The sequence below is a fragment of the Sphaerodactylus townsendi genome, linkage group LG14 (assembly GCF_021028975.2).
Source record: "Sphaerodactylus townsendi isolate TG3544 linkage group LG14, MPM_Stown_v2.3, whole genome shotgun sequence".
In the NCBI taxonomy this organism is placed as follows: domain Eukaryota; kingdom Metazoa; phylum Chordata; class Lepidosauria; order Squamata; family Sphaerodactylidae; genus Sphaerodactylus; species Sphaerodactylus townsendi.
This window is the reverse complement of record NC_059438.1, coordinates 6,349,163-6,361,626: the sequence shown is the minus strand read 5'-3', so window position 1 is coordinate 6,361,626 and position 12,464 is coordinate 6,349,163. Positions and strand designations below refer to the sequence as shown.

Genomic DNA, 12,464 nt, shown 5'->3' with positions numbered 1-12,464 from the left:
CAACCAGCACTTTGCATTCAGCAAAGAAACAAACCAGTAGCCAGTGCAGTTGATCCAGGACAGATGGAATATGTTGAAAAGCAGCTGACCAAGACAGGAATGTTGATGTCACATTCTATAGCAACTGAACCTTCTGAGACGCCATTCAATTCACACGGCAAATTTAGAAGGGCAGGAGCCCAGAAACCACATTACACTCTTGATGCAAACTGCTTCCAAGGATCAGGCATGCTGCATCTGCACTGGCCTGCATGCGCGGAACAAAGCATGCAAAAGATGCATTTTCCCTTTTTGAAAGGTTTCCTTAACGATCCCTACGTCGACTTAAACAAAACAACACTGCCCTTTCTTGAGAACAAACTCAGGAAACAGTGAACAAAGTTCAAGCACAAGTCACATCACTTGGGGACACTCTTTTTCTTTAACTTGGATTAGCGTGTGATGCTAGTATAGAATCAGAACAATGGGGAAAATTATGAAAGCACTGGGGTGTTGTGTTGTTTCCGGGGTGTATGGCCATGTTCAAGTAGCCTTTTCTCCTAACATTTTGCCTGCATCTGTGGCTGGCATCTTCATTTACTCCCATCTGATCCTCTGAAGATGCCAATCACAGATGCAGGACCTGTTTATAGTGGGTTCAGTCACAGAATTGAGTGTTTTACTATTACTGTTATTTTTTATATCAGATGATTTCACTGAATATAGTTGAGTGGGGGGTAGCTGCGTTGGTCTACAGAAGAACAGCTAGCTTTGTGTCCAGTACAGGGGTCTGCAACCTGTGGCTCTCCATGCTGGCAGGGGCTGATGGGAGTTGTAGTCCATGAATATCTGGAGAGCCACAGGTTGCAGACCCCTGGTCCAGTAGCACCTTAGAGACCAACAAGATAAGAGCTTTCAAGAGCAAAAGCTCCCTTTGTCTGATACGAGTTGGAATTGAGAGTTCCAAGTCCTTATATCCCATTCAGGAGGTGGAAAAAGTAGCAAAGAAGGAACTCAGGATTCAAAGATATGATGCAAAATACAAACCGCTTGATTAAAGCAGGGGCGGGGGAGGGATGGTTAGGGGCAGAAAATTAGCTTTCATAAGTGCTACCACTACAGATAACTTTCCTCAATGCCTAATTCTTTATGCAGTTGGGTACATCAAAGTTTTATTCCTACAGAAGAACAAAGAAAACATCCTCGAGTAAATGAAAAAAATCCATTCATTTGTTACCAGAATGAAAGGGTGTACTCATTAGGAAACGTTTCACTCTCCCGAACTAAGAAAGTTCCATCCTTGCCACCCATTTCGGCACAATACTCCTGCAAGAGCTTCTCAGCAGCGGTTCTCCCTTCCTTCATTTTCCCATGAAACCATTTTTCATGGCAGTGGAGATCTGTACACTTCACTTCCTAGACCACAAAAGGAAAAATAGGAACAGGGTCAAGACCTATTTTGCCACCAGCATTTATCTTTTCCATTTGATAATGTATTGCTATCAGATGGGGACAACCCTGTGGCATTCATTTACTGTCTTGCATTCCCACTTCCAACTACACTGGGGAAAAGGCACGTGGAAGATCAGTGTGTAATTTTGCTTCTTGGTGTCTGCCCAAAATGCAAAAAGGTTTCAATTTTTAGAATAGCAGCCAGGAGATTGGAGACTTCCCTAATTCAAATCTCAGGATGACTGAGATCCAATTCACAAAATTACAAAGTCCATATGATGGACAAGCAGTCCTCACTGAAATATTGGATGAGATGTGCACCAGGAATTCTGTGCCTAGTTTGGATTGGGACCACACAGCATGAGCAGCAGAGTCTAAATCCTTCTCATCCTGTTCTGTTCCTGACCTAAAATGGTCCTGTGGAGCTTCTATTTACCCTTTTGTGGATATGTACATGTACATGAGAGCCAGTGTGGTGTAGTGGTTAAGAACAGGTGGATTCTAGTCTGGAGAACCGGGTTTGATTCCCCACTCTTCCACCCGAGTGGCAGAGGTGTATCTGGTGAACCAGATGTGTTCCCATACTCCTGCATTTCTGCTGGATGACCTTGGGCTAGCCGCAGTTCTTTGGAGCTCTCTCAGCCCCACCTACCTCACAAGGTGTCTGTTGTGGGGAGAGGAAGGGAAAGGAGCTTGTAAGCCACCCTGAGTCTCCTTACAGGAGAGAAAGGTGGAGTATAAATCCAAACTCTGCTTCTTCTGCATGAAACTGTAGGCACAGATTTGTTGAGTCCACATGTCTACCATATGGACTCTGTAACATTTGAACTGGACCTGAGAGCATATGCGAAGTATTCCGAACACTCAGTGTAAAATAAATGCCCATTCTTAATGTTATAGCACCCGTATCCTACATATTTGCCTCATTATATTTTCTTGAACAAACATGTTTAGGTATATATGTCACTTTTAGGTATATTTACGCCAACTTTAATAGAAAGGAAATGCAAACAAAAGAAATCAAATAACTATAAAGGTCTGTTACCTTTAATGGTTCTTCTTCAGCATTCTGTTCTAAATCATCACTGAACGAAAGTTTTTCACTGGCTACAGCACAATAATGACGAGTCCATTTCTAGAATGCAAAACAACAGTCAGAAGATGGCAAAAATCACAACCAGAAAAAAGGGACATGGTAATGCCATTCTCCCAGCACTTCTTCCCTCTTCAGAAGAATCTCAACCATTCTGGATTTTAGTAATTTACTCAAATTAAAACAATATTATTAAAAAAATCTCAGTACAATGTAAACAGAAACCACTGAACCAAAGTCACTGTAACCTACAAGCTAACCAGCACAGCTAAACAGAAACATCAGAGGAGGAGATTAGAATCAACACATGCAGAAGTATATACAGCCACACTGCCACTATAAGTACATTTTTAACTAAAGGCAGATTGCCCCTGGGAGGACATTCTGTAGCTATGGCACCATGGTTAAAAAGGCCCTTTCTTATACCCCAATCTGTTACACATTAGAGTACAAAGGAGAACAGAGCAACATATTGTATGCGGCCATAGTACTTCAGGTGTGCTGGTTCTAGATATTCAGGACTTCAGGGCTGCATTCACACTAAGCCAAAATTAGCTATGATAAGCCCTTTCCAGAATGTTCCTTACGCTGCCCATCCTCCCTTTCTGTGCAGATTCTGATTAGTGATTTACAGTCTGAAAAATTGCTAATTCCCTGTGTTGTTCAAATGTAGGCAGCTCAGCTGTCACCTGGGGTTCTAAGTCAGGAATAAACTGCAGTTTAGTGCCACAATTTGCAGGGAGTGAATAAATCCAATTCACCTGGGAACCAACACAGGACACCAAATTTTGTTTCTCAGCAGGAATCCTTAGCGAACTAGGAGAGGGCCTAGAGGGCGGAGACAGCAGGCACAAGAAACAAACAGTGCTGATCACGGCAAATCGCAGCTTAGCATGACACCAGCACAATACCAGCACTCCGAACTAGTCTGAAACAACTCAGCAGCCAACTAAACTGGTGTGATCTCAGAGGTACATGTTTTGTTTTGCACGCTCCCATCAGGCAGCCAACATTTGGAAGTAAGTGCCATTTTCAAGCGCTCTTCAAAGCCACAGAGCACTGTGATAATCCTATCTGGATGTCACGGGTTGGAGTGCCAACGGCTGCCATTAGGTCAGCAAAGGTTTGATTACTTTTGTGCCAAACAATGGAAGACAAAAACTGTTTACCTGGTCTATGGCGTCCCACATGTAGAGCTCCCCTTGTTGCTTTTTCTCCTCTTTCTTGTCTTCTGTGTTCACATCGACATCACCCTTCGGCCCCAGTTTTTTATGCTAATAACATCAAATTAAAAACAACAACACAGGCGATTTCTCAGTCATCTCTTCGTTGAGCTTTATTTAGGAGTGCTGTTCTTGGAGAGCAAAGCTAAGCAGGTCTAGTCAGAATCCTACTCAGTTTTATTTTATGAGGCTCATGTGTGTGTTAAGTGCCATCAAGTCACTTTTGACAAATAGCGACCCTGCAAATCAACGCCCTCCAAAACGTCCTTGCGTTAACAGCCTTGCTCAAGTCTTGCTAGGCAATGTTCTTAGGATTGCACAGCCAGTCCTGGAACTGCGGTCTCATACAAACTAATAATGATTTCCAGTGTAATAAAATTAAAACTGATCAAGCAACTGAAAAGCAACGTAAACTATCTAACATAAAGGTAAACACAGTCATCTGTGCAGACACCAGGTCATTGCTGGTCCTAGGTGTCACCACATCACAACATTTACTATGTAGAAGAAGAAGAGTTGGATTTATATCCCCCCTTTCTCTTATATAGGATACTCAAAGGGGCTGACAATCTCCTTTCCCTTCCCCCCCCCCCACAACAAACACCCTGTGAGGTAGGTGGGGCTGAGACAGCTCAGAAAAACTGTGACTAGTCCAAGGTCACCCAGCTGGCGTGTGTGGGAGCGTACAGACTAATCTGAATTCCCCAGATAAGCCTCCACAGCTCAGGCAGAAGAGTGGGGAATCAAACCCAGTCCCTCCAGATTAGAGTACACCTGCTCTTAACCACTACGCCACTGCTGCTCCTATGTAGACTATGTTTAAGATGTGGTTTGCCACAGCCTTCCCCAGGCGTCTACACTTTATCCCCAGCAAGGTGGGTACTAATTTTATCGATCTTGGAAGGATGGAAGGCTGAGTCAACCATGATCTGACTACCTGAAACCAACTTCCACTGGAACCAGACTCAAATCATGACAGAGCTTTGACTGCAGTACTGCAGCTTACCGCTCTGCGTCACAGGGCTTCTGACAATCTAACATAGCTGCTTGTGAAAGATATATCCTATGGCAATCTGGAGCACAGTGACCAAGAACATTTCATCCAACAGCTATCAAGGCAGTGACCATGCTGAATGCTACAGCTACACAGATGCAAAATTGTTCATTCTGAATTGCAAACAAATCTTTCACATGATCAAAATAAGAGCTCGACTGGATAAAACAAAACAAGGGCACTTTGAACAAGGTAAGTTTGAACACAGTCCTCCGACTCCTTGAGTATAACTGAAACTAATGGTTATTGTAGAGTGGCTGCAGCCTGAGCGGGCCAAACTTGTCAAAGCTTGAAAGCTAAGCAGGGTCAGCCATGGTTAGTACTTGGATGGGAGGCCACCAAGAAATACAGAGGTCACTACTGCAGAAGAAGGCAAATTACAAACCACTTCTGGTCATCTTGTATTGAAAACCCTGCATTGCAGGGGGTTGGACTTGAGGGCCTTTGGGGTCTCTTCCAACTCTATGGTTCTATGAACCCCATGATGGTGTTACCATGTGTCAATTGCAACCCGATGGTACTCACTATTATTTATTGAATGGCTGCTTAATGAAAGGATCCTGCTTGCCAATTAATAAACTTCATTTTTGCCATTAGACCTTATTTATTCCCCCCCCCACACACACACACACGACATCAGAGTAAAATTTTCTGATGAATCATGGCCTCTGGTTGAAAATCATTTGTGATTGGAAGCATTTGATTTGTCTTTACCATCTATAGTCACTGTGACCTTAAGAATTAAGGCATTCAAGGATGATTACACCTGACGTTTTCAATTCACACTTTTCCCTACACAGGAACTCTATTTATTAAAGCAAAGCAACTCATGTCTAAAAGGGCAAATTTCAAAAGCCGTCTCTTTCATGCCTTCCAGAGGAACACCCTGGCATTTCCAGGATTTGTTTGGCCTCGTGTTCCTGTCGGTAAGCACAGCAGCTGTTTTGACTGGAACCATTTAACACAGACAAAATGTACCTTGATGATGAACTTTTCTTTCAGTTGAGTTGGGGACGGCAGCTGATCAGCGCTCGCTTCGGTGGGTTTGGTGAGAAGCTGGTCCCCAAAGACTTCCTTGAACACTTTAGACATGTAGCGCTGTTGCTCTACACTGCAATGCTCCTCAATTGACAAAATCACTGGGAAACTTGGACAAATGCAGAAAGAGAGACTGTAATTTTCTTTCCCAGGCTGGTTTTAAAAAAGGGTTATAAAAAACTGTGACACTCCATATTCCCATTTAATCCTAAAGACTGAACTGTATTTAACCTGAAAATCCATCTAGTTTCTGTCTGAAACAGATGCTTTCTAATGGCTTTTTTCTTTCCAGCTTTTTATAATTCATTATGGAGCAATTATACATAAGTTACGACAGGATCCAGAAAATAAAACTAGAAAAGTACAATTGAGTTTTTTTCCATATATGCAACTGAAGGCAATTGACTTATTATATATACCACCCAGGTGTGGTGAAGTTTGGTTCAGGGGGTCAAAAGTTATGGACCCTCAAAGGTGTAGCCCCATCTCCTATTAGCTCCCATTGGAAACAATGGGGAATGGGGGCTCCCCCTTTGGGAGCCCATAACTTTGGACCCACTCACAAAGAAATGAGGGCAAAACTGTTTGACTCTCTTCCAACATCAATTTTTCTGGGCCCTGAGGATTGTGCTATGAAAAGACTATTAGAAGATGCCAATCCGAATATAACCAGAGAGGTGGCAAAATTCAGTGCTTATGTGGTTAAAAGGCGTGGACAAGTAGGGCAATAAAAATAGGAACTTTGGATCAATGATTTTATCTTTTATTCAAAATATATTCCAGTTTTTAACTTGAACTTATAGTATGGTTTGGACAAACAGTCTCTGGAAACTGGTTACCTCAATTTTATTTTGTATCTGGTCTGGAAATGTACTATCTGGATTTTATAGTTTATATCTGATATTTTCTGGTCTTTGACCGAAATAAAATATTGATTGATTGATTGACTCCCTGAACCTCACCTAACTTGGGTGGTATCATCAGAAGAGTCTCCTGAAATTTTGGTGCTGTTAGCCTAAAACCTGCACCCCCTGCAGACAAAAAACTGAAAAAACACTAAAAAAAATCCAAAAAACCACAAACCTGAGTTTTGCGCCCCCAGGCATGCGCCTGGTGCAACGTGTGCACCCCATCCCCCTTGTACCACCATTTCTGTGTGTAGGAGTGGGGGGGGGGGAACCTTGGTTCACCAAATTACAGTCTACCACTTATGTGAAGATGTGAAGAATCAAATCCAGTTCTCCAAATTAGAACCCATCACTCTTAACCACTACACCACGCTGGATCTTCTAGCTTAAAGCATTACATGCCCACATCTTCCTTTTCATGTTCCCTTTTACCCCTCCAGCACTGTCCAATACATAAATTATTTTTAAAGAGCAACACAACCATACTCAACAGGAGCTCATCTAGAAGTCCCGGAAGTATCCTCACAAAAAAAGACAACATGGTATATATTGTCCTTATACCAGAACATTATATGTTTTGTTTGATTCACAGGTTAAATCCCCTCGTTAAAATATATATGTATACTGACTACTTACTCAGAGGTTACAAATGCATGCTCCTTGATTGCCTGCACAACATCATCAAATTTAATTTTTGTGGTCCGGGTCCATCCGTGATAAATTATGGGCTTCCCGTCGGGACCATCCCAGCAGTCCACTAGTGTAGGCAATGGAAGAAAGAGAAGTGTAATATATGTCACAAGGTATCATTTCCAATGTTTCTAGACTGCCTGAGCTAAAACCAGCTGGACCATGCTCTGACCTGGATGGCTCAAGCTGGCTTGATCTCGTCAGATCTCAGAAGCTAAGCAGGATCAGTCCTGGTTAGTTTTTAGATGGGAGACCACCAAGGAATTATAGGGTTGCTCTGCAGAGCCAGGCAATAGCAAACCACTTCTGAACATTCTCTTGCCTTGAAAACTCGACAGAGTCGTCGTTAAGTCAGTTTTTTAAAAAAAGTGTAAGACATATTATAAATGTTTCTCTATGTACCACAGATCTATTGTGCTAAGAAATGCTCCGGTGCTTGTGGCTGTAGTGCTTTGGAAACCCTTTTTAGAATGGGAGGAGATCGATTTCTCATTAAGCAAAATGAGGAACATCACAGAAACATTCCTGGTATAACAGGAGAAAGGTTAGCCTCACTAGTCGGCTATTTATGCTCACTTTCTTTGCATACTCAGAATACTTCCCTCCAGTTTATTGAGAAAGATGAAACAAGACAGGGGACAAGGGGAAGAAGGAAAGCAGCCTACAGTATATACCCAGTTCTCTAAACCATATCTGGAGGAATGAAATAAGTTATGTCCAGAGGCATAGCAAGGGGGGAAAACGCCCAGTGCACCAGTGTGTCCTCCACCCCCATCCCGCCGTGCCCCCGGAATGCCCTTGCCACACCCCCACAGGGGCATGCGCCTGGTGCATCGTGCACTCCCCTGCCCCCTTGGAACTATGCCTCTGGTTATCTCTGAACCAGCCCGCCATCTCATGAGGCACTCTCCAGCAATTGCACTGAATACCCAAGCCCCTGGAAAAAGTTCCACTAAACTATCTAGGTTAGGGATCTTCAAACTATGGCCCTCCAGATATTTCATGAACTACAATTCCCATCAGCCCTGCCACTTGGCCATGCTGGCAGAGGCTCATGGGAATTGTAGTCCATGAACCTCTGGAGGGCCACAGTTTGAAGACCCCTGATCTAGGTAAATGAAAACTGAAATTGGGGAGGGCCCCTGACCCAGTGGTAGAGCATCTGCCCTGTCTGCAGCAAGGGCCAGGTTCGATTTCCAGTTAAAAGGTCTGATTTCCAGTTAAAAGTGAAAGACCTCTGCCTGAGACCCTGGAGTGTTAGGTCTCGGACCTTAAGCCAATAAACAGACTCTGGATTCTTGATCAGTAGCGTTTATTGAAAGCCAGCAAGTACCTAGATTGAGAAAGCCCGTTCTATTCGAACTGGCTTTCCTGGGGTCCTTTAACCTTGTCCAATTCCCCCCTCCCAATTTTCCAGAGAAAGTGTGAAAAGTAGTTGTTTGAGGCATAGATGCCTCCAAGGACGCGAAAGGGATAGATATAGCCACCTGCCTCAGCTTCTCGCTCAGGCCAATTGGCACATCCTGTTTCCGTGAGTCAGAGAGGCTTCTGGGGTCATTTAGCCTAGTTATCTACAATTGGTGTCAAATCAATAAACATGTGAATGGAAAGGGAAGGAAGAGAGAAAGGCCCTTTACATATCAATCAGAGCTTACATCAGTCAGGTTACATGAACGTTGCAATTGAGTTACACAGACCAGGCTTTGCTCCTAACAGAAAGTAGCTGCCAGTCTGAGTAGACAATACTAACACCTTGATGGCCTAATGGTTTCAGTATAAGGCAGATTCATGCATGTTCATGAAATTAATCCATGATGCAAAAGTCTAACTAATGAGTAGTTTTCTTTTCCTCTCACAACTATAGCACAAATGCTCATATTTGCATGTCCACAAACAGGTAACTCACATTCAATACAACGGCATCCCATTCGAAGGCACCTGATGTAAGCTTCTGGAGAGGATTCACTTCGAAGTTGGTCTCCCGTGAGGTATCTAATCCATGAAGTAAAGCATTAGAAGGAAGAAGGCACCCATGCAATTTATCCAGGGAAAGAGATTTCTAGCAACTTACGTGTTATGTGAAGAAGAAATCCAATAGTGAGACAAAGGGTTATTCATATCCTGAGGATCCATTGAATCGTACTTATCATCCCAGATGCTATTTTCTTTTGAAAAAAGGTAAGTTAGAAACTGAAATTCAAAGAGAGAAAGAGGTAAATACATTTTGATTAAAAACAAACAAACAGTGGACTTTCACAACAGAAATTATAATGCGACAAAACAAAAATATTCTAGGCAGTTATAAAAGCCTTCTTGTCTTACCTCATCAACATAAAGGAAAGGTTCATCCGTTTCTCTCATAGTGTCATCTATAAATTTAGACATCCGCTCTCTTACTTTATTCAGATCCCGTGCCCAAGATTCCTAAAACGTTCCAAAAATGTAACTGAAATCAGTTATTTTTTTATTTTTCTTTAAAACTCATGCCCCTAAGTCTCCAAAGGTGATGAAATGCAATAAAACTTTACCCCCTCTAGTTTGCTTTCAACAAGATTTCATGGTATAGTCTCATTATTCTAGAGACTCATTAGCTCCTTAAAATTTAAAAAAACAGGCCATAACTTTGGGATACCTAAGGAGTAAATGGGAAAGAAGTACGCCAATATACAAGGATGTGTTTTGAAAGCTTCATGATCACCTAGAGGAAAAGTGTTGGGATTTGCAAGTGTCTGTCACAATTCAGGCATGAAGGGGTTAACTATGTGCATGCTAATTAGCTACTGAGGTCAGAGTTTTATGGCCAGTCCATTGATTAAGCTATTGGTCAGGTAACCTCAGCATTGTCTATGTGAGACTAGTCACGCAGACAGAAGTTATAAAGTAAAGTACGTTTCTTTGTCTAGATCGGCGCCATGTGGGACCACATGTAACGAAAGTTAGTTTTAGGATAGAAAGCTAACTTTGTTCTTTGTTTTCTTATATGTAAACCCTTCCTAATAGTTAAGTAAACTCATTTATATAAAAACCAGCAATTGTCTCACAGTCTCTTCTTCTGCTACTCGGCTAAATATTAAGTTAAGAAACACAACAAAGATACATGCTGCTTTTCCATTTAAAGAAAGTATGCTTATTCGACTAGGTAATCTACAGTATAACAGTATATACAGTATAACCTTTCAAAATCAGCTGTGTACATTTTCCTATAGTGCATCACGGATATGACTGTTCAGGACTGCAGTGACTGTGCTTTAATGGATTCAAAACGAAACTAAAATCTTAGCCAACGTTTAACAGAAAACACCTTCTTCACTTCATACAACAATTGTTTTCTAATTCTGCAATCCTAAACCATTGCATTGTTCATTGGATGTCCTATGCCCGTGGTGGCGAACCTTTGGCACTCCAGATGTTATGGACTACAGTTCCCATCAGCCCCTGCCAGCATGGCCTATTGGCAGGGGCTGATGGGAATTGTAGTCCCTAACATCTGGAGTGCCAAAGGTTCACCACCGCTGTCCTATGCTGTCTGATTGAATTGGTTTTTAGATCTTGTAATCCTTCTTGAGTTTCAGCAAGAAAAGCAGACTAAAAATGGTGCAAACACTAATAGGAACACAGAAGATTTTCAACAGGTCTGTTAAACCAGGTGTGCAAATTTAATGTTCAACAGCACCTTCTGAACAACCTAAAATACGACTCATTCAAGAAGATGGTCTGATCTTTAATTTTGAATCAAGAGATGAGGCCTGAAAAGGTATTCAACATCTATCTAAGCCAGTGGTTCTCAACCTTCCTAATGCCGCGACCCTTTAATACAGTTCCTCATGTTGTGGTGACCCCCAACCCTAACATTTTACAGATGGAGAACACTGATGCAGAGAGTCTTACGCGACCCCATGAAAGGGTCGTTCGACCCCCAAAGGCGTCCCGACCCCCAGGTTGAGAACCACTGATTTAAGCCTTTCCTCAGATTAAGGAAAATGAATTAAGTACAACATATATAAAGAATTACTTTTACAAGAAATCTCCAATGCCCTCAATGAATTCCTCTCTTATCTGAAATTGTAAGATATATTGAAATGTGTTAAATACTAAGCTCTCTGTCAATAATTTGATTCAACTTTACGTATCTTGTGTGATTTTTTGTCATATTGTTTCTATGTTTGCATATTTAAAGGATGGGGGGGTTGCTATTGTTTGTTTGGGGGTGGTTTTCAGTTTGAAAAGTTCAATTTAAAAAAATTAAAAACCTAACCAGAGAAGATGTTCAACCGATCTGTTAAATCAGATGTGCAAACGTAACATTCAACAACATTTACTGAACAACATAAAATATGACTGATACAAGAAGTTGGTCTAATGTTTAACTTTGGATCATGCCATAAAAGTATGAGGTCTGAGCTTCAACTTATGCTTCCGACATAATATACAACAGCAGCAATTAGAGAAGGTTGTCATAAATCCAACACTTTTCTATGCATGCAAGTGGAGGGAACATTCCTCAGGAAAAGTTATTGTCCCTACTGCACTGTACCATACATACAGCAAGTTGAGATAAATGAAAGATCAACAATCATCTTACCTGCTGTTCATGTAACAAAAATCTCTGGAAGTCATGCAAATGTACTGCGGAAGCATCAGGGCGATCAATGTTCCTAAAACAGAAAGGAGAATACTGTTAGAACAACTTCAATGAAACAAGCCATAAAGAAATTGGTATATATGACGGTTATCCTAAAAATAAAACATGGGGGACAATAGAATTGTGTTACTACAAATCTTCACTGCAGGTTATATTTCAGCCGTCAACCAGCTAGTGCAGTTAACCTCAACATTAGAAACTCACTAAGTATTTGTTAGAGGTTTTAGTAATCTTTAACCTTGGAAAGATAATTTAAATACTCTCAAAGACAAAACAACAGATTCTCCTGTTCCCTTTTGGATGGCGCATCTTACTTCATTCTCCCCTCATCCTTTTTAATCATTACAACAATCCTGTTAGGTAGGTTAGGCTGAGAGTGTGTGAA

At 41.7% G+C, this 12,464-nt stretch overlaps 1 protein-coding gene across 1 annotated transcript in view; it reads right to left on the bottom strand.

Annotated features, from left to right (window-relative positions):
• PLCG2 (phospholipase C gamma 2) overlaps nt 1–12,464 on the bottom strand; it is a 72,412-nt gene that overhangs the window by 22,894 nt on the left and 37,054 nt on the right. The window contains exons 9-17 of the mRNA XM_048516213.1: nt 12,020–12,092; nt 9,760–9,861; nt 9,509–9,627; nt 9,344–9,429; nt 7,384–7,504; nt 5,780–5,948; nt 3,694–3,798; nt 2,477–2,566; nt 1,217–1,395 (exon numbers count right to left, since the gene is read on the bottom strand). Coding sequence (XP_048372170.1) covers nt 1,217–1,395; nt 2,477–2,566; nt 3,694–3,798; nt 5,780–5,948; nt 7,384–7,504; nt 9,344–9,429; nt 9,509–9,627; nt 9,760–9,861; nt 12,020–12,092 — 1,044 coding nt within the window. The remainder of the gene's footprint in view (nt 1–1,216; nt 1,396–2,476; nt 2,567–3,693; nt 3,799–5,779; nt 5,949–7,383; nt 7,505–9,343; nt 9,430–9,508; nt 9,628–9,759; nt 9,862–12,019; nt 12,093–12,464) is intronic.